This window comes from Anopheles marshallii, chromosome 2 (assembly GCF_943734725.1).
Source record: "Anopheles marshallii chromosome 2, idAnoMarsDA_429_01, whole genome shotgun sequence".
Classification (NCBI taxonomy): domain Eukaryota; kingdom Metazoa; phylum Arthropoda; class Insecta; order Diptera; family Culicidae; genus Anopheles; species Anopheles marshallii.
The window spans coordinates 3399265-3422076 of record NC_071326.1 but is presented as its reverse complement, the minus strand read 5'-3'; the positions used below and the strand labels follow the sequence as shown (position 1 = coordinate 3422076).

At 51.3% G+C, this 22812-nt stretch overlaps 1 protein-coding gene across 1 annotated transcript; it reads right to left on the bottom strand.

Moving 5' to 3' along the window:
• Window positions 1-326: 326 nt before the first annotated feature.
• LOC128719399 (1-phosphatidylinositol 4,5-bisphosphate phosphodiesterase epsilon-1-like) lies at window positions 327-19195 on the bottom strand. Its single transcript, XM_053813023.1, has 14 exons — window positions 18575-19195; window positions 11025-11192; window positions 10711-10856; window positions 8998-9121; window positions 8244-8900; window positions 5571-5715; window positions 4634-5486; window positions 4426-4559; window positions 4111-4337; window positions 3795-4032; window positions 3482-3693; window positions 3248-3405; window positions 3039-3175; window positions 327-2959 (listed from the first exon to the last, which is right to left on the bottom strand). The coding sequence occupies exons 1-14, from the start codon at window positions 19193-19195 to the stop codon at window positions 327-329; spliced, it is 6453 nt and encodes a 2150-aa protein (XP_053668998.1).
• Between the last annotated feature and the right edge of the window lie 3617 nt (window positions 19196-22812).

The following is a 22812-nucleotide window of genomic DNA, read 5'->3' as shown; positions in this document are numbered from 1 at the left end:
TCTGTTTGCTGGAAGCTTGAAGCCTTTTACAAACGCAAGCGCGATATAAGTAGTAGTAGTTGTGTAGCTGATAGCAGTAAAACGAGTACCTAGAGTATAGTGTTGCTTGCTGGCTTAGAAAACCTGATGCAGCTCTGCTGCCAATGTGAGAAAGTAAAGCCGTGCCGTACCGATAGCTGCTTCGCGGTCGGCCTTTGTGCATCTGGTTTTATCTGTGTGCCTGGGTGTCTCTCTTTCCTTTAGCGCTACCTATCTGTATCTCGCCCGTTGTGCTAGCTTGCTGAAAGCGTTTCACTGCTGGCGGAAATATCCCGCAGGGTACCGAGTTAGGATTTCCAGGATTTGAGCTTCTTGATGGACATACGCTTGAAGCGCGACATCGTGGACATAATGTCGGATTCTTTCTGTTCCTCGTCACTGAGCGTTTCACCCTCGGAGTGGACCTCCCGCCGATTGGCTGACTTCGAGCCGGCGTTGCCGGCGCTGGTGCTGGAGAACGAGGTATCCTTTTCCGAGCTGAACTTTGTCCGACCATGTCCGTGGTGGCGTGACTTTGTCCCCACGCCCGACCCCGATCCGGACGCCGACTCGTGCGCTCCGGCTGAACGCGACTTAAACCTGGACGTGGACGAAGATGCCGTGGGATCGCTCAGCGCCACCTGTATCGGGGATTTGGAGGCCAGCGAGTGTACCGAGGTAGAGGAGGACGAAGATCCGCGGCTTATGCTGAATCCGCGGCTGATCTTCTCGATCGGTAGGATCGTTTTGCGGATCGTCGAGGGCGTCAGCTGGCTGCGCTCGTGGATGACGAAACGACCGATCGTTTTCCAGTTAGCCTGCGTCACGTACACATTCTCGTCGTCTAGCAGGATGCGCTGCATCGTGTCGTTGCTCTTGTTGCTGTAGTTCAGCTCCTCCACCAGCACAAAGTTGTTGGGGTTGTCGAGTCGGCGCGCCTTCAGTAGGGCCTGTGCCAGCACGTCCTGGGCGGTCGATTTCATCGGCACGCGCAATATCGCGTACGGGATGTCCTGCGACACGTTGTACACGCACACGAGGAAGTTGTCCACGTTCTCGAGCGCCAGCAGATCGTCCGCGGTCGGTTCCTTCCCGGTGCCGGGTCCGCCAGAGGCGCCGCTGCCGCCGGCCGCTCCCGCCATGGAGGCCGCGAGCGACGCCCTCCGATCGGTCGTCCGCCGGATGGAGGTAACCCACGCCCGACTGCTCGGATCGTTGCCGATCTTCTTGAGAATGAAGCGGCCCTCGCCCTTCCAGTGGCCCTGCGCCTGCAGCGGTTTCTCCGTCATGTCGAGTACGCGCTGGCTCGGTGGGAGCAGGCGGTCCTTCTTTTCCCACCCCCGGTAGACCTCCTCAATCAGTATGAAGTTGGACATGTCCTGAGCCGACTTGTTCATCTTCGCCATCGCCTGCGTCAGCACGTCCTTCGTTGTGCTTTCCTGGGTGATCTTCAGGATCGTGTACGGCTTGTCGGGCACCACGTCGTACACGGTGAGAAAAAACATTTTCCGCTTCAGCTGCGGCACCTTGCTCTCCAGGCTGTTGGCCACGTCCAGCCGGCTCGCTTCGAACAGCACCGGCACATCGCTCGATTCCGCGCCACTGTTGTTTCCCCGGCCTCCGCGGTTTTTCTCGCCGCGCTGCTGCAGGTACTGCTCGTCGATCTCGTCGTACGATCGATCCAGACTTTCTTCCTCCACGCGCGTGTACACGAACAGCGAGGCCATGTTGAGCGGCTGGTTGGTGGGCGAGCGGAGCCGAACATGCCGGTAGCCGGGCCGAATGCATTTCAGCGATATTACACGCTGCGCGATCACGAGTCCCGTTTCGGCATCGTAAACGCTAAACTTCAGGAACGCCAGATCGTGAAACATGATCTTGAAGTAGAAGGTTTCGTTCCACAGCGGATTGAACGAGTTCTTGCGGATGACCTTCGTCTTGCGCTTGCCACAGTCCACCGGTATCCCGAGCAGCTCGATCTCGACGAACGTGCTCGAGTACAGGCTGGACTGGTTGAGGTACTGGCCCGACACAATGTTCAGCACGAGCTGCGTCACGTGCAGCCCGTCGAACTCCTTCTCCAGCGGGCTGTACCGTCGGTACATCAGGTGCGACCGGTTCCACAGCACGTCCGGTTTGCGCACGTACCCGCAGCTGTTGTTTTCCTCAAACATCGCCTTGTTGATGTGCATGGGAATGTCCTCCGTCTGGTAGTTGAGCGCCACCATCTGTATGCCGAACGACCAGAAAAACACCGGATTGAAGTTGGAGGAGTCTATCCGCAGACCGGCGGGATAGGTCCGCATCAGCTGCGATTCGGTGTGTGCGATCAGCCCGAGCGGATCCTTCCGGCAGAGCTTTTTCGCGCTCGCCTCATTGATCGACGAACACTGGTAGCAGGGATGGTTGGCGTTCGGCAGGGTTCGGTTCCGCGTCGAGTTCGCTAGCGGTGGCAGGTGCGTTTCGCTTCCGCTGATGCTAGACGCGTCGTAGCTCAGGGAGAGACTGTCCGACAGATGGCTGGACGAGGGCAGGCTGAGCGTGTCGCCGGAACTGTTCTTCAGTATGCTCCCAACCGTCACGACCGAACCGCTCGTTTTCAGCACATTCTGCTGCTGTTGCGACATTTGCTGCGCATTGGGCAGATTCTGCTGACTTTGTTGACTCTGTTGCTGCTGTTGCTGCTGCTGCTGCTGCTGCTGCTGCTGCTTTGGATTGGCACGTATTGAGTTGTGCGGACTGTAGGGGTTCAGGCCGCGAAATTTTATTGCTTGCACGTAAATCACCAGGTCGGAGAGCTCTCGGGCAATCTGGTTGCTGCGCTTGCGGGATCGTTCGTCTTGGTCTTGGACTTTCGACTTTGTCGGCGTGATGTTGGAATGGCACACACTATGCCTATACTTATCTTCTATTGATCCCCAAGTTGTATGATATGTTTTTTCTACCAAGCAAGAAGTAGGAGAGAGAGAGGAATAAGATGATTGGTGGCTAAAGAAGTCGTGGCGAGAATAGGCACTTACCATCAATATTGTCAAAATCGTCATCATCCTCATACTCGTCATCGCTAAACTCTTCATTCAGCGAACTACCGCTAGTGTTTGATATAATTGAACTGGCTCTGCTGGATAAATTCGATTGTTTGAAGGTGTTCTGTCGTCTGCAATGGGTCACAGTTTTGGACGTTAAAGGCAACGGAATCGGTACGCACGAAATCGGTTCGGCTACTTACGTTAAACCGGTTGATAAGGTTGCCGGTATTTCGACTATAAGCTTTTTGTTTTTGATCAGTATCTTGTGCTTGAGCGATAGCGGCGACGGCAGGTATGGTTCATCGCTGTAGTCCTGATCGAACATAAAGTTAGTCACCAGCTTCTCACCGAAGATTGCCTGCGGAATATCGAGCAAACGTGAATGCCACGTACCGTCCACGCCACGACCTGGCTGGGCTGCGCGGGCGCCTCACCTGAAAGATGTTGGCCATCCGTTGCTGCTGCTGCACCGAGCAGTGGTTCTCGATGGAAAGTATCACGGGGTAGGAAGATTGTATGAAGGCAGATTTATTTATTGCTTCTACGACGGCCCGGAAGGGAATCTTCGTGGTGAACGTATGCCCATGGTAGATGACCGGCGTACCATCGTCACCGTCCCAGCAGTCGAGTTCCACGCAGCGCGCACCTGCAACAGAACGGAAGCAGAAGGAGAAGGGCGCGTGAGCGAAGTCGGCAAGCAAGCGTTCGGGACTTCCGTCTCGGGTGGCTCGGCAGTGCGATACGAACCTGTCAGCAGCACCTGACTGTACAGCTCGACCGAGCTTTCGCCCTTCAGCTGATGCCCGGTGAGGTACGTATTGTGCGAGGACGCAATGTAGTAGTGGGACATCGGCAGGTTCATGTAGGTGCTTTCCGGCATGATTTCGCTGAGAAACGCGTAGTTGTCCTTATCGATCATGTACCGGGCGAATCCCTCGAAGCTGAGACAGTTCTCGATGCGATGTGCCGCTTCCGGTTCGTGACGCTGGAATGGAACCGAACGGTTGGTTGGGTTGGTTGCAGCAGCCAGAAGCCGGTGCGAAAGGGCGGTAATGCAATTTACCTGTATAATGGCTTTCACATCCTCATCGGTTTTGATTTCCATCTGGCGCGTTTCGAGAAACTTTTTCAGCGTCGATATCGTGATGACTTTGTTGCTGCACGAAAGGAAATCGTTGCTGGCGGCGATGTGGGCGATGCTGGACGCTGCTATCGCGTCGAAGTATTTCTTCTGCGTGTGTTTCGCCTCGGTCAGATCCATGTCCAGTGAGCAGTTGCGTGTCAACAGTCCTGCGGTGACGCATTCGCGTGTTATTTGTCGGGACATTCGGGGGGGGTGGGGGGATGGAGCTAAAATGGACACTTCAGGGGATCTTACCGATTTTTCGCTTGACCATGGTCTCCGATAACTCCGGCGCACTTCGGCTTTTCTCCCCATTCAGGGCCGTCCTTGAGATGGTCGTCACCGAGAGTTGGTCGAAAATATCACGCAGGTCCTGCCGTGCAATTAAGCTGCGAAGGGAATTGATAGCATTGGTAGAATCAGTAGAGCACTCTGCACGAGCATCGAAGGTACTCCATCTTACCTAAATGATCGATACAGTGAGACGAAGCTTAAAAAATCTAATTGAGTATCGTAGGTCACCGAGCCGATGCGAAGATGCTTCACGTTCTGCCAGAGCTGATCGTTCGAGCCGTTCCGTTCGCGCCGTCGCTCGATGGACCGGGTCCGGTAGTCGCGCGTGTCCAGCAGCATCGAGTCGGAGGGCGTTGTATCGCCCCCACTGCCACCACCAGCAGCAGTAGCAGCGGCACTACCGGCAGGGTTGGTTTGGTTCAGCAAATTGACGACGGACCGCTTCTTGCGTATTTTCGTCGTCGACGAATCCTTCTTTGCGACGGCACTGGTGGTTTCGCTCGCATCGTTAATCTGCGAACCGGACCACGACTTGATGGACGACAGGCCGTAACAGCGGCCTCCGAACGCTTTGATGGCATCGGCCACGCTCGGTTCGCTGCAGGCACCCTCCTCGAAGTACAGCTGTATGTAGAGCTCCTTCAGCCACAGCATCGACCGGTCGATCAGTATCTGCTGCCGCCGGATGCCCCGCAGCATCCAGTTCAGGCCGACGTACCACGCGCGGCACAGCATCGGCGGGCAGAGGATGCACAGTATCCGGTTTTCGCTCGCCGAGTTACCGTACAGCAGCGTCACGCAGCACTCGACGTGCGTCAGACCGAAGCGCTTGCCGGCGGCCAGTATCTCCGCGTCGTACTCGTGGTTCCGCGACCCCATGTTGATTTCCTTTATCGTGCCGAGATCCAGCATGCCCTCGTCCAGATTCTGGCACTGGCCCTCCAGCTCGCCGACATTCGATGCATAGCGATTGGCAAACTTCCACGCCACTATCTCCTCCGGGTTGACGTTAAGGCTAAAGTCTGCTTAAGGTTGGGAATAGAGCAGAATCGAAAGGGTGAGTGAGTAATGGCAAACCGTGCGGTACGGTTGTTTTGCTAATGTACCTTGTTGGGATTTAATTCGCCGCCAGGCCGTCCTCTGCCACGACACAAACGAACAGGAGCGCTCCAGCCGCAGGTATACGTAGGACGACCGGTCCGACGGTGTCTCCGGTTCCCACAGTACACACGTGGTGCCGTGATGAAGAATCTGAAGAATCCCGGAGTTGGTAGGTGGGAAGGGCCAGATAAAAAGAGGGGGAGGGGAGGGAGAGCATAATGTATTGATATGTATTTATGGTACGGTGTGGCGTAGCAACAGCGAGCCAAAATGATTGAATGTCCCCTTTCGTTGCCATTCAACCTCCTCCCCACCGGTGGTACGTCGACCGGCGTGCCATTCGCGTAAGGGAATGCCATAATTTGTAATTCATTAAATCGCCGCCAGGCTCTCCACTGCCACATTGGCAAAACCATCGTGCTCTGTCTCGCTTTCGCTGTTTCGCTTGGGTTGGGCAGGACGTTAAGGACATTAATGTAGGTCACACAATAATTCGATATTTGCGATGATTGAAATTGATGTCGGTTTATAAACGCACACGAGCTTGTGTCCCCACACACACTCACACATACACGGTGGCACACCGATAAATGGGATTGATGTCCTGTGATGTGGAGCGTGTGTGCGAACGTGGATGGATTCCCCGCGAAGTTCGAAAACCTGTGACAAATAACGTTCGTACCGGACCGGTAAGGACGGTTTGTTTTGCTGATGTGTTCAAGGACCACACATCAGGAGCACCATGGTACGGCAGGCAATTGAATCGCAATGCTTCTACCGGAGGACACCCCCGGAGAAACGAAACAATGGCGTGGCAGACTCTCCAATCGTAAACACGAAGTCAATAGCAGCAGCAGCAGCCAGCCGAGCTGACAGGTGTTGCTGGCTTCCATTACACCGGCCAAAATGGCTGGACAGTCTTTGTTTACCGCACCAGGCGAAGAGCCGAAGGATTCGGGAACGAGTGTTGTACGGCCCGTACATCGAGTGGCCATTGAGTGGCCATCACTTGATGCGTCGAGAGCATTGCAGGGAATTGATCCCGGAACGTTCCAGCAACGATACGCACGGATTACTTCGCCGACCGGCGCGATCCGAGAACCTTTTGCCACCGGGGTATGATCTTATCATAACGATACATCTAATAACTGCACGATAAATGATGCGTAGAATGGAACATCTCTACCCCCACCAAGGCACTTTAGCGCCGTCGCCGTCACCCGTCTGCAACCCCACTTCGCGCACCGATCGTAATTGATTCCGGAAGCTGGAAACGCTTTCACTCGAGCTTTCGTACACATTCGTACGCTTGTCCATTTGCCTTTGCCTGCGCCATCATCGTTGAAATATTGGCGTAATAAATTTCAACATCCCGGCTAACTGCAGGTGTTGGAGGCTTACAGTTACAGGGAGGTCGTACATGGGGGGGGAAGGGCAATAGCGGAAGTGTAGCGGAGTGTTATCGGGCTCGGTTCCGCCAGTTCCGGCCGCATTCGTGCAACACAAATTGGCAGCAAGTGCAGTGGCGGCAGGGTGGAAAAGGGAGTAGAAGCCATTGCAGAGGACCAATATCAATTTCGCTTCGTATCGCACCGAGCCAAGCGGGGACTGAATGGAGGAATGATCGATAGCTAATGTGGGAGAGAGCGAGAGAGAATGAGAATTGGGGGAGCCTTTCCGATGGCTTTTCATATTTTCATCCAGCGGCAAATATGCACGATCGATCTATACGCCCGAAGTAGTCGGATTCAATTTGACTAAGTAGCTGATTCTTCTCCACGTGTGTGTGTGTGTGTGCTGATTGATAGCAGACAAGCGCTTCCGTTCTCGCTCGCTAGACGGATAGACACGGACCGTTTTGTGGGAGGTCATGCTAATTGTACCACAAACTACTTTAATGCTGTGCAGTAAAAGTTCACTATGAATATGAAGCGATCCTTCAAAGAGTTCCAGTGGAGTTTGGTGGACTACTGCCTCCATTGGTACTGCTTAACTGTAGGCGTTCTTTAACAACGGAAAGGGCAATAATAATGTGGACCACTCATTTGGTCTTTCCTTTGTTTGACACCTATTCAATCAGGAACTGATATACAAATTCTTCACCTGAATCTCTTGAACAACACCAACACCATCTCTCTGTCATCTCCCAGTTTGACTCAATGGCACGCTATCAGTTACTTGCTAGGTGGGCCATCTCACCCACAAGTTGTGAGTGAGTGAATAGCAGTGCCTTTTCTCCAACTTTCCACATTCTTCTTCGTCTATATCGGCGCAACAACCGCAAGAGGCCTAGGGGGGCCTGCCAGTTCTGGCTTTCTTTGACTTCACTTACCCGTAGCTAGATTGTCAGTCCTGCGTACGGGGAGGTTGAAAACCGGTGAAAACCCGGAGCCACTACCAATACCCCATCCGGGCCACCCCCAAAAACACTTCCCACACTATCTATATCAATATAACCCCGGTCATCTGATGTACCTCATGTCATCTCATCTCATGTACCTGATAAACAATAAAAATTTTCTTCTATATCTTGATGCTCTATTCAACGCATTCGGCTGATAAGAAGTGATAAGAACCAAGCATTTGGGTATCTATTTTACGACGCTCATAGCATCCTAATGGACAAAAGCATAAAGCCCACAATATCACGTGGGGGGAGGGGTGTCTTATCTACCCACCTGCAGTATGTGATGATCGATGGCATTGGTTTGCTTGGACGAGAGCGGTATGATGCTGATCCCGTGGTCGTAAAACAGTGGCTGCACCGGATTATAGTTACCGATCTCCACCTCGTAGTCCTCCTCCTGTTCCTGCAGGTTCGAGGGCTGGTAGATGTAGAGTGGGGTTTTCGTTTGGCGCGGACTGTTGGCCGCCGCCCGTAGGTACTCCAGTAGGCTGTGTGGCAGCTCCCGGCACAGCTGGTCATGGTGGTCGACGAACGTGGCCACCCGATTAACGGCCGGTTCCGCCCGTAGCTGTATCTGCTCGAGCAGCTCTTCGCGATCCTCGTCCGCGACACCGGACTCATCCCGCTCGTCGGACAACAGTAGCGGTTCGGTTGATTCGTCCGATGGGATGTCCGGTGGTTCCGTGGGGACTGGTGTCCGTACCCGGCAATCGATCGGCAACGCCAGTGGGAGCAATCGCGCAATGAATTCCTCATCTTCCCGCAATGGGAGTGGTTTCACCTCTCCGAGGAAGTACTTCTCCACCGGGTTCTCACCACCGTCGGAGGAAGTTGGCGGACCAACGGACTGCGGCACGGTCAGCAGCAGGGTTTTGATCTCGTCCACGTGGTTCCGGAAGTACGGTATCATGCGACACGTGGGAATGGCCTGGAATACGGGGAATGATGGGACAAACGCTCAAAGCCATTATTTCGCTTTTCGGGGATTGGATATTGGGCGGAGAAAACTCCAAAAAACAACCTACCAGAGCCCGCGTAACCGCATTATCATACTCGAAGCTATCGAACACGGTCGTAAGAAACTCGTACACCGTATTCCGTCCCGTGCGATCCGTGGCCGACGTCCAGAATGCTTCCTTTTTGATTGATCTATAAATAAAGCGCACGAGCGAAAAGGAGAGAGAGATGTGCCATCGCTGTAGCAATGTTCAGCAAAGGAAATCCATGTGTGTGTTTGCCCGAAAAGAAGTGTGATGTGGTACCAATTTTCCCATGAAACGGTACGGTCAACTGTCCGTAAAAGCACCCAATGTCGTGGATGATGGAGCCTGGCCGTTATGCTTGTTTGCTATGCTTTCGCTTGCCAATGAACCGAAGAACGGTAGCGCCTCGATAGTGACCCGATTGGATAATGAAATTATAATTCACATTTATAGACTCGGCGGTGGGGCAGAATGCTTTTGCTGTGCTGTGGGTGTGTGGTCACCCGACGGGCAAAAAAATAGACTCCCTCATGAGCAGTGGTGGAAGATGGGTACGCTACGACGGAACAACGAAGAAAAGAAATCATCCAACCCCTCCGGACACTGTTTGAAAGCGTAACCGAATAATGTCCACTCAGCAGTCGAAGGAGTGCTCCGGACGGATGGGACATCCGCAGATCCAGGGAGAGGGTGGCGCGAGAGGTGCACGATGGTTAACACAGATTGAAAAGAAACACCTCACCGTTTGCTAGAAGAATGGCGCAACCAACCAAAAAAGAGAGAAAAAAAATGGAACGAAAACATGCGGAAAGTCCACTCCAACCAAGGAATTCCCCAAGACATCGCTCTCGTACGCTTGTGTACATCCTCCATCCGTTGGTGTTGATGCTTTTCTCGGGCCGGTTTTCTTCGGACGACGGAAGCAAGTAGTTTCCGCCGGCCTACAACGGTCAAATGCTGCTGGAGGCCGAAAGAAACCCCTGCTCCCGGTGCGCCCCACACTTCGCCGACGCTTTGCTCATCCCTGCCTGGAGCAGTTGTGACCCAGCACTACACAATAAACATCGACATCGACATGGGGAATGGGAATGGCGAAGAATAAGACATAGTGGTCGACCCCACGGGCCATCGTGTCGATTTAAAGTAGATAGAGAAAATGAATTCCGGGCAACCAGGAGCGGGGTCATCACACTCCCTTAACCGACATTCAGGCAAAGGACTCTTGACTTCTCGGTGGCGCTTGAAGGCGTATCGTTACCGATTGGTATTCTGCGCTGCTACGTAGTGTGGCGTTCAGTTGCGGAGCAGAAAACGGGAGCAAAACACACACCAAACAAAACGCAGGCATAAGAAAAAACAACAACCACTGAATTTGAAATGCAAATCCTCTCCATTTCGGTTGAAAAGCGCAGGGAGGCATCTAGTAGGCTTGCCAAACCACCGATGCGTTTGTGTGGGTAGCGTTGTTGTGCCCAATTGGTGGGGAAAAATCGACGAAGGTGAAAATATAACCGCCGCTCCAAACACACACACATACACAAAAAAGAGGAAAGTCTCTCGGCTTGTTGGAGCCCTCTTGAGCCTAATTAAATGATGTCCGCGCTTGTTCCAAGCCTCCCGCACGAGACCGCACGTACCATCTACTGATATAAATAACATTTTTAAGGCCTGCTGCTATCATCTCCACCGTGGAGCTGGAAGAATAAAATGGTTGATGATGATGATGATGATGATGGGAATGGAAAACAAACTCACTTCAGACCATCCACTATCTCTTTAGCACCATTGAAGTTTCCGATATTCCAGCATGAAATAGCAACACGCAACAGACATGCAAAGGCCGCTTTTCGTTCGTCTTGTGTACCTTGTGAGAGCACAATATAGTTGGTCCACGCGCTGGTCTACATGGTGGGGGGGGGAAAGAAAGAACATATTTCAAACAGGGAAAGGGAAGGAAAAAAGAACATCACATGAGGATATCAGCAAGATATGCATATTTTTGTTCGCTTGCCGTAAAACTCCACGGCAGGAAGATGAGTTCGACGGCATGCCGGAGTCGTCGCCCTTACCTCATCGAATCGTTTGCGTATGGGATTCAGTGACGATATAAAGCTACTAAAAGGCGACTGGAAGCTTGCGCCCTCTCGGCCACCACCACCACCACCGACGCCGACGACGCCGCACCGTTCCCGCTTCAGCTCGAGGATGGCCTCGTTTATGAAATCTACCGGCGATACCTACGGAACAAACAAGAGTAAAGATGGAGTTAGTGAGGAAACCGCTCAACCAGACGATCACAAGACGTGGCGCATCGGTTCACATTCAAGCATGGTTCCGGCTGCTGGAGCTGCGACAATCTAATCGATATGCCGTTCCGGAACCGAAACCGAGCGGAAAATCGAAGGAAACAAAAGCAAGGCAAGGGAACCAAATTTCCAACCACGCCACTACACCGTGGTGGGAGCGAGTAGACACTGTCGAGGCCCGGAACGCATTGAAGCACAGCTTTACGGCACGCTTTCTGCATACGCGCAGGCACGTGCAGGCGAGCTTTCGCGTAGGTTTTTCCCGTTTTTAGTTCGAGGGAGACGTTCTGAAGATGGAATCAGTCGCAGTGCTGCCATGTTGTACGCAAGAAGAAAGGTACCTTTTCTTGCTGTCTGTCTCTGGCTGCATGGAGAATGGAGTCCACGGCAACGGACGCCGGCAGAATGTAATAAAATGGCAGTGAAGTTTGTTGTAAATTTCCGTACGGCATCCCCCCCCCCCCCCCCCTCTGCCTGTCCCACACACGCCGTTCGCGCCATGTGGGCCGGTTAGTCGTTTTCATTATGAATCATTTGTGTGCGATGACGACACCGTACGACGCTTCCGGAACGTGACCGAGCCGGAAAACGACCATCCGACACAGACCAGATGGAGGGAAGCTACCGGCACACAGTTTGACTTATATTGGTTTTGCCCTGCCCCATTTTGCGAGGACGGACGGACGGACGGACGACGGCACGGATGGCCATTTTGTCATTTTTGTAACAACGCAGCACCATCAGTCGACGGTTTGGCTAATCTTGCGTACCAGGGTGTCGTGTACCTTGTCCGGCGCTATGCATAAAGCAGAAATGGGCGAATTTTAGCACACATTTTCGGGCAAGAATTTTCAACCCACCGGAGGGGAATTGTGGGGCGCCCGGGGTGAAACCGTACAGCGGGAAGGTCATGTTACGCTTCCTCATGATTTGAGATTTCCATTTGTGCGAAAGCCACAGTATGGCTTTTTGAAGGGCAATGCGAGATGAGATTGAGTTGAACGAGCAAACGAGCCACGACGACAGCGAGGCAAAGACAAAGAACCTTCGGAAACCCGGAAAGGATGGGAACCGTGCATGAGTCACGCCGACAGCATTGGCACATTTACAAACATCAAATGAGTGGAAAGCAAGAAAATGTTGCCGTGTGGAGATACAGCGGGGCATAACGAGGCCATTTTGGGGCAAGCGGGGTAGGTCTTTGGAGGCAAATCTCATGTGACTTCATAGTTGAACGGGGGAGGCCCATACGGGGGAAGGAGGTTTTAGAACCCTACCCGAGCTTTGCCCAAAGCCCTGCAAACAGAGCTTGCAGTTTGCAGCCCGAAGGCCCACGAAGCTTAACGAAACAATGAAACGATGAAATTTTGGCCTTCCTTATCTCGGGTGGGTGTGACGCCAGCGTGCAGCGGCATAAAATAAACTGCCGTAAGCCCCGTCGCTTCATTGGACAAAGTGATTGGCCAATATGTGAGCGGGTGCTATGTGCTCTCGCACCGAAGCCAACCAAACACCAGGAACACTATTATTGTAGTTTGCAAAGTTACGATAACGTGCGCCCGTGATGGGCAATCGCCAGTGCCAGGGTTTGGAAATGATTTATCGCTTTTGCCACTGGGGGTGCAACACTTTGCCACGGGGAAATGAATAAATTATGCTGCAAAATTTAAACATTCACCGTGCGGGTTGCGCGAGCGAGCGAGAGCCAACCCATTTGACAGCGGTCCACTTCCGGGATGTATCCGCCGCCGTTTGTTTACCTTTCAGGCCTAACCGAACCGGACGCGGAACGGGAAAGGACACACCGATGCAAATGATTTTTATTTACGGCAGGCCTTGATGATAATTTCAATTTTTAATTACATTCAGCTGGGACGCACTCATTAAGGAAAAAGCTTTATAGCATCCGATCGATGTGGGCGAATGGCGAAAAGGGTCCATTTTTTTTGTGTTGCTGTTGCCCAGAACACCTCTACCCCGGAAGACGGAACCAGGTAAACTAAGAAGCCCTTTGAGGGATAATTTTTCTTAATGATTGCACTGTGCTCGGTGGCTGTGAAGCATTTATAGGTGTTTTTTTTTTGGTGGGCTTTATTGGAATGGTCGCGTAGCCATGTGGTCAACCGTCATGTTCCGTCTATTACACCGAAAGCCATGGCTGGGGCCATCTCAAGTAGAGTGAAGACCACAAGTAGCAAAAATTGGAATTGTGTGGTACGAAGAGTTTGGTAAATTTGGATAAATATATTTATGTCCTAGCAAGTCGTTAAACCGAAAAGAGTTTGATAACTTTCGTTTGAGAACTTAGACAACTAGTCACTAAAGACAATATTAATTTTTTTAGACATAATGACACGCTAATTATGTCTTTGTACAGTAGCCAAATTAGCATTAACGGACAGGAAATCATTCATTATGAGTTGATTCTGAACGGGCAAAAATAAAAACCAAATAGTTTTTTTAACTTTTAAGTCTTAGTCTATTTGACGCTAGAGATTGGTCAGATATGGTCAGAATTGAACAGAGCAGACTAAAGGAGCTTGGTTGGGAAGTTTTAAAGCATCCATCATATAGTCTCCGGACCTGGTAGTAGGCGATTGCCGCCTTCTTCCGCCATTACAAATATTTTGAATGATTTCTACTCACTTTGGGACCGAGCGAAGTCTGTAGAGACTCTTCTGCGAGAGGTATTATTGAGGCTACCGGGACACACTTTGCGCCCAAATCGGACAATCCGTAACAGGTGAAATAAAGCCCATAAATGTCACCCAAAAACGACCCAATCGTATGGGAACTCCCTTTCATTCTCTTTAATATGATTAAAATTTAATTACTAAATTCATCAGCACAACCAATTGCGAAGTTAATCGGTACAGTTGTTGACCCTTGAAGCCGGCCTCCAGCAAAGGGCTAACCGTAGGGTATGTATGCAAACGAGAGCAATAAATAAACTTCCACACACCACATTATGTCACGACCCTGACCGAGAACGGTCGGAAAGCGTCATATATCATCATAAAGTTGTACTTACTGTTAGTATATTTTGCTCTTCTGGGAACCTTTGAGCTTTGCGATTTCACCATATATTGATTGGTTACAATTTAAGTTGCCCCGTGGATAGAGGGAACTTTGTATACAATTAAAAGATTCATTTAAATTAATTGCGTCCGGCAAACCGAACAATGTTTCTAAAGTAGCGTTTAACATTTGGGGCGAAATCACACCAGTTTTTCGTATCTGATAAGATACTATTAGTAACAGACATGCAATGAAAATAAAGCGGATTTTACGTATCCACCCCGCCGGGTCCCTTACGAAAGGCGATTAAATACGCGCTTCTGTGCCAGACCCCGAGAGCTGCTGGGCGAAACGCAATCAATTTAGCGAGCAATCGTCGCCTCGTTTTGCCAAACAACGTTACAGATCGAATTCCCTATCGTTGAGACACTTTTCCTGCCGCTACGCCTTAAGAGCGCTCAACCGTCCCGCGCATAAGTAGGGCACCCGAGGACACCGCCCCGGGAAAAAGGGAAGCTAATACAAAAGGGTGTGATTGAATTGATTTTCGGTACCGTTTATGAGGCCAATCCTATTATATCCCACGGCATTATCCAAAACAGACCTCCACCGTCGCCGGTCATTAAATCAAGCAAAAGCCCTTTTGTGGCACGGATTCCCGCTTCCCCGATACGTCCCATCCCTTTTTCGCTATCTAACGACCGATTCAATTGATTATCGTCCATTTGGGTATGCAACAGAAAATTATCTTCCATCCATCTACCGCACCGGTGCGGCACTGGCCGTATGGATGCATATTTTTACTCGACCTTGCCCTATTATCCCGCGCCCCGCAACGCCGTTCCCCTTCCCTCGCGCTCGCTCCTTTCTCGGGTGTGTGTGTGTGTGTAAGAAAGTGGGACAATCTTTCGGCCCAAAAGAATCCCGGAAAAAGCAGCGACAGGGTGGAGCGACTATATAATGGAACTGTTTCGCAACCGGCCTCACTGCTGTTGGATCATTTCTCGTCCATAATTTTGTTGACACAATTCAATCGGCCTTCCAATATGGTGGAATGGGATATCGGAACCTGGATCCGGTTGCCGGGACTTTCTGCATGGAGCGCAACAACAATAGCAAACGAAAAAAGGGCTCTGCAGCACAATAACGCAGCAAAGGCAACACACAGACACGGACACAGCGAAGAAAAACGATGAAACTGATTAATGATCTGGAAACCGAATCTTTTCCATGTCAATTTTGCATAACCAATCCCCGGAGTCCGCGCGACCACGTGCACGTAACTTGTGTTCCTGCCAAACGGATGCGGCGAGCGATTGTTTGTGGGCGGCAAAACGGGGGGCCGGGCGGTGGGTGGGTCCCGGGGTGGACGATTTAAACGAATAAAACTTTTCCCCAAGCACGACCATTATCCATGCCCCTCGCACAGCGGACGCAAGGAAAATGGAAAATGAAGCGCGCAAGCAGCCTCGTTGGTGGCTTTCGGGGCATCCATCGTATCGGTTGTTACCGTCCGTTCGTTAGTTATTGATTGGGATGGGATGTTGGCTGATTTTACTCCCATCCTCGCCCCCTGTTTACCTTTTTACCCCTTTCTATTTCACGCGCTTTTCCATTCCGGGCCTGGATGGTGGAGGACGAATGGCTTCATTTCTGCCCGAAAGATGATCCGATAATCAGAGACATAATGAAGCTAATTAGTTTCACATTTAGTATTGTGATTTATTAGATCCGTTTCGGAAGGTTGGTGGCGATCGCCGCGGCCGGGTGGGGAGCCCGTCTGGGGTAGTTGTTTGTGCCGGTTCGAAGAATTCAATCCAATCCCATTGCTCAAGGGGGACTCCGCACACCCGCTGGAAAGTTTTTCCGAACCTTCAAAAGCTCGATAGCACCGAAGAGAGGCTGTGCTCATCTTCAATTGATATGAGCTACCGGCTTTAACGCGGGTAGGCACACTAAAAGAAGCGGGAAGCAACTATATGCCAGCGTAACCGAAACTCTTTCCACTTGTCCAACTTTTCTTGGGGCTTTTCTTTGCACCGGCCGCTGTACAACGGGTGGGCGGGCTCGTTACACAACGCCGCACGTAAATTGATCGGACGGTGGGAAGAATACACCGCACACTCAGCAAAAGATTTCTGCTTTCGCATCGGAAAAGATAATTAATTTGAGTGAAATACTTCTTCTCGGCAATGCTAGGCTGAGCTGGGGGTGGAACGGGATGCGGGAGTGGCGGCGGAGTTTGTGTCCGGGTCACCAGTTACGTTCATGGTGCTCCGTTACAGGAAGAGTTCCACGTCCAGAGTGGGCAACACGGGGCCTGGGCCGAACCACGGACGTGATAAGAAAATCGAGCCGGAAAAATATGGGGTCTGCTAGATATGCGTTCCAGCGTTTTCCCATTGGTAGCGCACCGGAAATATCGATCGGTGGTCCCGATCGGTTTTGGAGCGGGTGGGTTTTTCCTCCTGTTGCTTCAAGAAACAGACCACGGACCATGGTGAGAGGGTAAAAATTATGCTCCGAACTCCAAAGCAATATGTTGCTCCAGTGGTTGTACCTCTAGTCCGAGTTATTCTGACTGATGGTAATCGATACTGCCGCTGTACCACGTGCCACGTGTCCTAAAAGAGGCACGGAATGGGCGGCTACCAAATTTCGAAACTCAAACGCGGTCTGCCACACGTTGCGGTTTGCTTGTGGGGCGGAAACGAAGCCGAATGGTGCGGTGAAAAATCCAGGAAACCAAAAGGAAAAGTTTTTTTCCATTGAGTCCAGGGTCATTATCGTGACGGTACGACGGTGATTGAGCTGTTTGCCGTATATGTGTGTGTGTGTGTGTGAGTGTGCAGAGGGTATAAAAAGCAACGGTTAGTCTGTTGATTTTAGTCGGAACGAGAAGTTTTTCTACACCCATGCTCATGGAGTAAAGTTTCACTTTTCACAGCAACCGACATGGCCGCGTAAAAACGGATTAAAAGCTACCAAAATACACACCCGTATACGTAATGTGTGTGTGAGAGAGAGTTTTTTTTTTAAATAATTTCCCTTTCCTAGAACAATTTCCACCAAACAGCGGTAATGGAGACGCCCAGTTAACTACTGCTTCTCATTTACAACCACCTACAGTTCCGGGACCCGCTGTCAAATGATTGTCATCATCAGCGGTATTGTGCTTTTGTTTTGTTATGTGCTGTGAGCTGTCAAAAGCCCCGGGAGACTCCTAACTAACAATCTCCTTCCTGTTGTTTTTTTTTTGTTAGTATGTTTTGTCCCTTTATCCCAGCGCTTGTAGTTATAATCAAGAGCCACAACAATGCCCCGGCAACATTCAATGGCTGCTAGATGAGCACACATTTTCCGAACGAATTCATCTGAAAGCGTCGGCAACGCGTTGGACCACCACTATCCATTGGAAGCTTTCTGCCAAAACCCAACTTTGCCGGCCCAGTCAATCGGAAGGCATTAATTGACCATGAATAAGGTATATTCTGCGTGCGAAATGAGTGGCGTGCGGGATTTAAAAGAAAAAAAAAAAACCGGCGCTGAGGGAAGGAACTGATTTCCGTGTTTTTCGCTTTTGTTGGAAAGATTTGCCTCCCCCAAAGGGAACGTCCGTGCTGGCAGAGACGTGCAAGAAATTGGGTGGTTGCGAAAGATAAGTTATGCATTGAAAAGTGGGAACCGAACTTTTTGCGACAAAAACCCCTCCCAGCAAGGGGGTGGAATGGTGGCGGAAAATGAATTCGGACGAGGCGACATCAAGCAAAGACGCCCTTGGTGGGGGTGAGGGTTGCGAAGTGGGGCCAGCAAAAGTTTTCTGAAATTAAACTGAATTTCAATCACTCCACCGTGGTCTGGTCGGAAAAGTTGTGGGTGAGGATATCGAACCTTTCCACATTTCCCGAGTCAAGTCAGGGATTCGCTTGTGCTTGCCGTAAGGTCGTCTGGTCATGGCGGTTTTCATTCAATTCAATTCATCATCCATGGTGATGATGATGATGGTGAGTTTTAGTGTGAATCTCGCTGAATGCTAAGACCGGCATATCATACAGGAATCATCTGAGCCCGAGCTTGATGTCCCTTTACCCAACGAGTACCAAACGGAGACCAGCGGGAACACCAGCGTGACGGTAAAACTTGATTATATACTCGAGAATTGCGCCCCAAACCGGGGTCCCTCTCGGCGGTGGTCCTCGGATAAGCCGTTGGATAAGCCGTGTGGAAAATGAATAATAAGCCACCCCACGCCACCGTGTCGGCCCTCTCTGGGAGAGGGCGAAGGGAGGCAGTACCTGGTAGAACAGCTGATACTCCATGTCGGTGATGCGAAGTGCGACCTCCTCGGGAAAGTGCAGTATGTACTGCAGCTCCTCCAGCTCGCCCGAGAATGGAACGGGAGCCGCCGCTAGTGCCGCTGTGCCGCTGCTGCTCGAGATCGAGGTGGTCGCGGTGGTGGAGAAGGTGGCGGCAGCCGAGGCGGTGGCCGATGCCGCCACCGAGTGCTGCTGCTGCTGCTGTTGCTGGTGATGCTGATGCTGATGATGGGTCGTCGAGCTGACGGAGGGTGACGTCGTGGCGGTCGTCGCCGTTGCTGCTGCTGTTGCTGCCGTAAGGACTGCTGCTGGCAGATGGCCAGCGTGGCTTTGCGCTGTGTCGTCAGTATCAAGTACAGCATTCTTCTGGAGCGTCGGCTGGTCCTGCTCGTTATCCACCAATGTTTGCTTAATTGTTTCACCCTCACGATTAATTATTATCTTTTCGCCGATTATCGTCAGCTCGTCCGGCCGCCGGTCGTCGTCGTGGTGCGGTTCGTGGTGCGCCGTCGGGCACGGTCGGCCCGCTAGCAGTAGTAGTAGTAGTAGCTTCTCTTCGGTAATGTTATCAAATGGAAGACTTGGAAAAGCTTCACGCATGTTACGCTAATCGACGCCAGGAGAATTTAATTTGACATTCTGTGTATGTGCGTGTATGTGGGTGTGCTTTTTTGTTGTAGTTGTGTGTGTGTGTGTGTGGGAAAGGGGCTTGGAATTTTGGTGTCGTCTATGCCTTCTGATGACTGTGTTTTGCTGTTACTTAAGTGGGTTTTTTTTCTCTCTTTCCAAAGCGCTCTATCGATGTGCTTTGATGCGCCACATTCGGAAGAGCCCTTTTCAGGTGGATCACTGGAGTGTCTGAAGAGTGTCACTTCTTCTGCTACGTTTCCTATTACGGCAGGTGCATCCACACAGGTACACTCGCTATTACGCTGCTAATTTTCCAGCAGCAGCTCTCGGGTGAACGGTGCTGTTGGCGCTTTTCACGGCCATTACTCCGCGCTGGAAGCGGTCCCGGCTGCTGAACGGTTCGCACTGTCTGCGCCGTGCACAGATTTCATAGCTTTACGTGCGAGTGTCTAACCTGCATGGGGCATGGGAAGAGAGCAAGAGAAGAGAACGAGTTAGGAACATTAATTAATTATTCACAGTCGAGGCGCGACATCGGTTCGCGAAACATTACACTCCAAAACCTTCCAGGAACAAGAGCGGGACAAACGGGGTTTTCCGGGTCCGGTAGGGTGGGGCCAGATGGGGAAGCGCAACAACTTGGCGCTTGTTTACGCCGTGTGCTGGCTCGTAGTTATACACTTAACGCTTGTAATTGCATTGCAACTGAGCGCAAGTACACAATACGACCAGATGTTTTCAGCAGCATAAGCACTGCGAGAACTCTCGGCAGCGAACCCAGGAAGGCTTTTCCAACTACACTGGTGGTAGGAAAACTTTCCCCAACCACCGGTACGGCAACCGGAGCGGTGGCGCATTATTCTTTCCGCGGGTAATTCGTTTGGAATTAATGAAGGATTTTCCAGCGAATCATTTTGGGGCGAGCCCCAAACCTGGGGGGCTTTGGTGTGAAAATACGGTACGCTTTCGTGATGAAATTATTTATCCGAGGGATTGCGGAATTTCGTTCTAATTTCCCGAACTCAAAGTAGACACCCCCCCTCGCCCCCAAAACAAGGGGTAACCCACTAACAAAGTTTGCATCTGTTTCTGAATCCATCCGTCCGCGGGCTTCGTTCGTTTGAATCCGTTCGCGCACCGACGTTTTGTGCATTTCGTACCACTTTCCAAACATTAACCCAATAGAAACCCGGGAGGTGCTAATGGAATCAACTTGAAAAGCTACCCACATCACCCCTTGGCCCGGGATGATCTTTTACGGGGTCGCGCACAAACCAAACCGAAAATGGGAAGGGTTCACACGGCTGGAGCTCGAAACTTTTTTGACAAACGGCGAAAAACGGCCGATCAATAAAACTGCCATGCGACGACTTCGCCACAAAACCCCGAACCGTGGGCGGGCGCGTTCTCACACACCTCCCAGTGCTGGAAAAGGTGGAGGACCTTCAGTCTCGCCCACATCACGTCCCTGGGTTCGTGGGCTTGAAAACCAAGCCCCTCCCCCCCCCCCTAGAGGAGAGGAGCTTTTCGAATCGAATCAAATTTATCGATTCGTTGAGGAGGGCCTCAATGGACGGCTCGTGTCCGTATGCATGTGTGTGTTGGAGTGTGTGCGGTTTTTAGAGAGACGAGTGGAGCTGTTCGGTTTCGACTTTATTGATTCGCTGTTCGATTGGGGATCATTCCGAAAAAAAAGAAGGGCACGTAAAGTGGCGTTGAACCTTGGCGGGAGGAGAGTGTAATTTGTGAATGTATAAGTGTAACCCCTTTAATAATCCACAACCGACCAGAACTGGTTATGTCAGTTTTGGGCGAAACGGGGACGACTTTGTGGAGTTTTCTTTCTTGTTTTGTTTTTCGTGCGGGGAAATAAAACAAGATTATGGGCTCGAAGAGCGTGCTCGAAGCATATCATTCGATTCCCAAGCTAAACTGATTAAACCGTATAGCGGATTCGGACCAACAACTGACGGGGGATGCCTCGGGATACATCCTTTGCTGACAAGCTGCAATTTAAATATTCCTTGTAGCATAAATTTCTCGGAAGGAACGGCACCACCAAGGAACGCCGGGGGCAGCAGGGTGAAGTGTGTTTAGATGCTCCGATATTACATTTTCAAAGAACCGCCTACCAGCAGTCCCAGCAGCAGGAGTTAATCGATTTCCATGGCTGAAAAGGCCAAGCTTCCGCTTCAACGTGCCGAAAAAGAATTGGAAATGAGCCACCCACAGGCCGTAAAACACACACGCGCGCACATATGTGGCGCCACGCATGCAAATCTGGACCAGAATCCACTGCACTCCCACCAAAGGGCGCAGCTCATCGCTTGTGGGATAATTACGGTGAACTTGTCTTGAACACGTAAAAGCACTATAACTTCCACGATGACACTTGTAGTAATGAGCTGGGGTTAGGTATGATTTGTTTGAAGGTTGTAGCACTTTTTTTGCTGCCGCCTTGTTCCACTTTTGATTTAGAGCTGCGGTTACACTGGGACGGCAGACATGTTTCGTCACGGTGTATGTGTGTTTTGCTCCACCGTACGTGCCCCGAAGGGCGTCCATGATCAACCAACGCCAACCCAAAAACCCGACCGACACTCTGACACTGACGCTAAGAGGCTGTGGAAAATGAAAACCCCACCCCACACGTGCACTGGCCACCCACTGTATGCATTCCCACCAGCACTTGGTGTGTTCACTGCCAGTGGCAATGAATAAACAGAACATGGACAGGGCAGAACAGAATAGAAGCTGCCGTTGAGTGAGTGAGAGAGAGAGAGAGAGAGAGGGGAAGGCGAGAGAAAAAACAACAAACGGAAGAAAAACACTTCTGGCTGCACTTTTGAGCCAACCATGCGTGTGTGAGTCCTTGTGTGTGTGTGTGAAAGGACACGCCATAGCTGTCCGTTCATCCGAGTAATCCTTGTTTGGTCGGGTACCAAGCGACCCAATTCATTGCCATTGGCAGAAGAAGTAAAACCTGCAAGACCACCTTACGCCGCTTCGTAAGCGGCACGGCGGCAGTAGTTAGATCCTTGTGTCGGGTGTCGGCCGGCGAGTACATCGCCAGCAAAGTGTGTGGCCTGTCAACCGTACAAGTCAACCGCAAGTTGCGAGTGGGACACCGATCCAGCACTAAACGACAAAAAAAAACGACTCAAGCTTACTTGGCAAGTGGCCACCCGTGGGCGGGTGGGACGAGACCACCCCTGGCGGGGACTTTCTTGCACCAGTCGTCCACATGTCATACGCCAACGGGCGAGGAAGAGTGCAAAAGATCCACAGCTAGAGCAATCATTCACCAAGAAAGCCGAGCGCGCCCTTAAATGTGGTGCGAAAGCTACTTGAGCGACTTGCGAGTGAGTGAGCTTTCTCGCTTTCGAGACACTCGTGTGTGTCTTCCTGTGCACGCGCGGATTCTAAAGTGTCGTGCGAGGTTTTTGCAGGACATTTCGTGCAGGCAGACACGCTAATGAAACGATCGCACAAAAGTATCCGAAGCGGAGAGAGAGGGAGCGAGAGGGAGTGTGTTATTCTTCCTTCTAGTGGCCATTTTAAATTCCACTCTGCACCGCGTCACCGCT

Coding starts and splice junctions, on each gene's coding strand:
- LOC128719399 (XM_053813023.1), bottom strand. CDS start 19,195: ATGCGTGAAGCTTTTCCAAGTCTTCCATTTGATAACATTACCGAAGAG. Junction 3,694..3,794: donor CAGTCAGGTGCTGCTGACAG/GTTCGTATCGCA, acceptor GTTCTGTTGCAG/GTGCGCGCTGCGTGGAACTC. Junction 3,406..3,481: donor GGATGGCCAACATCTTTCAG/GTGAGGCGCCCG, acceptor GATATTCCGCAG/GCAATCTTCGGTGAGAAGCT.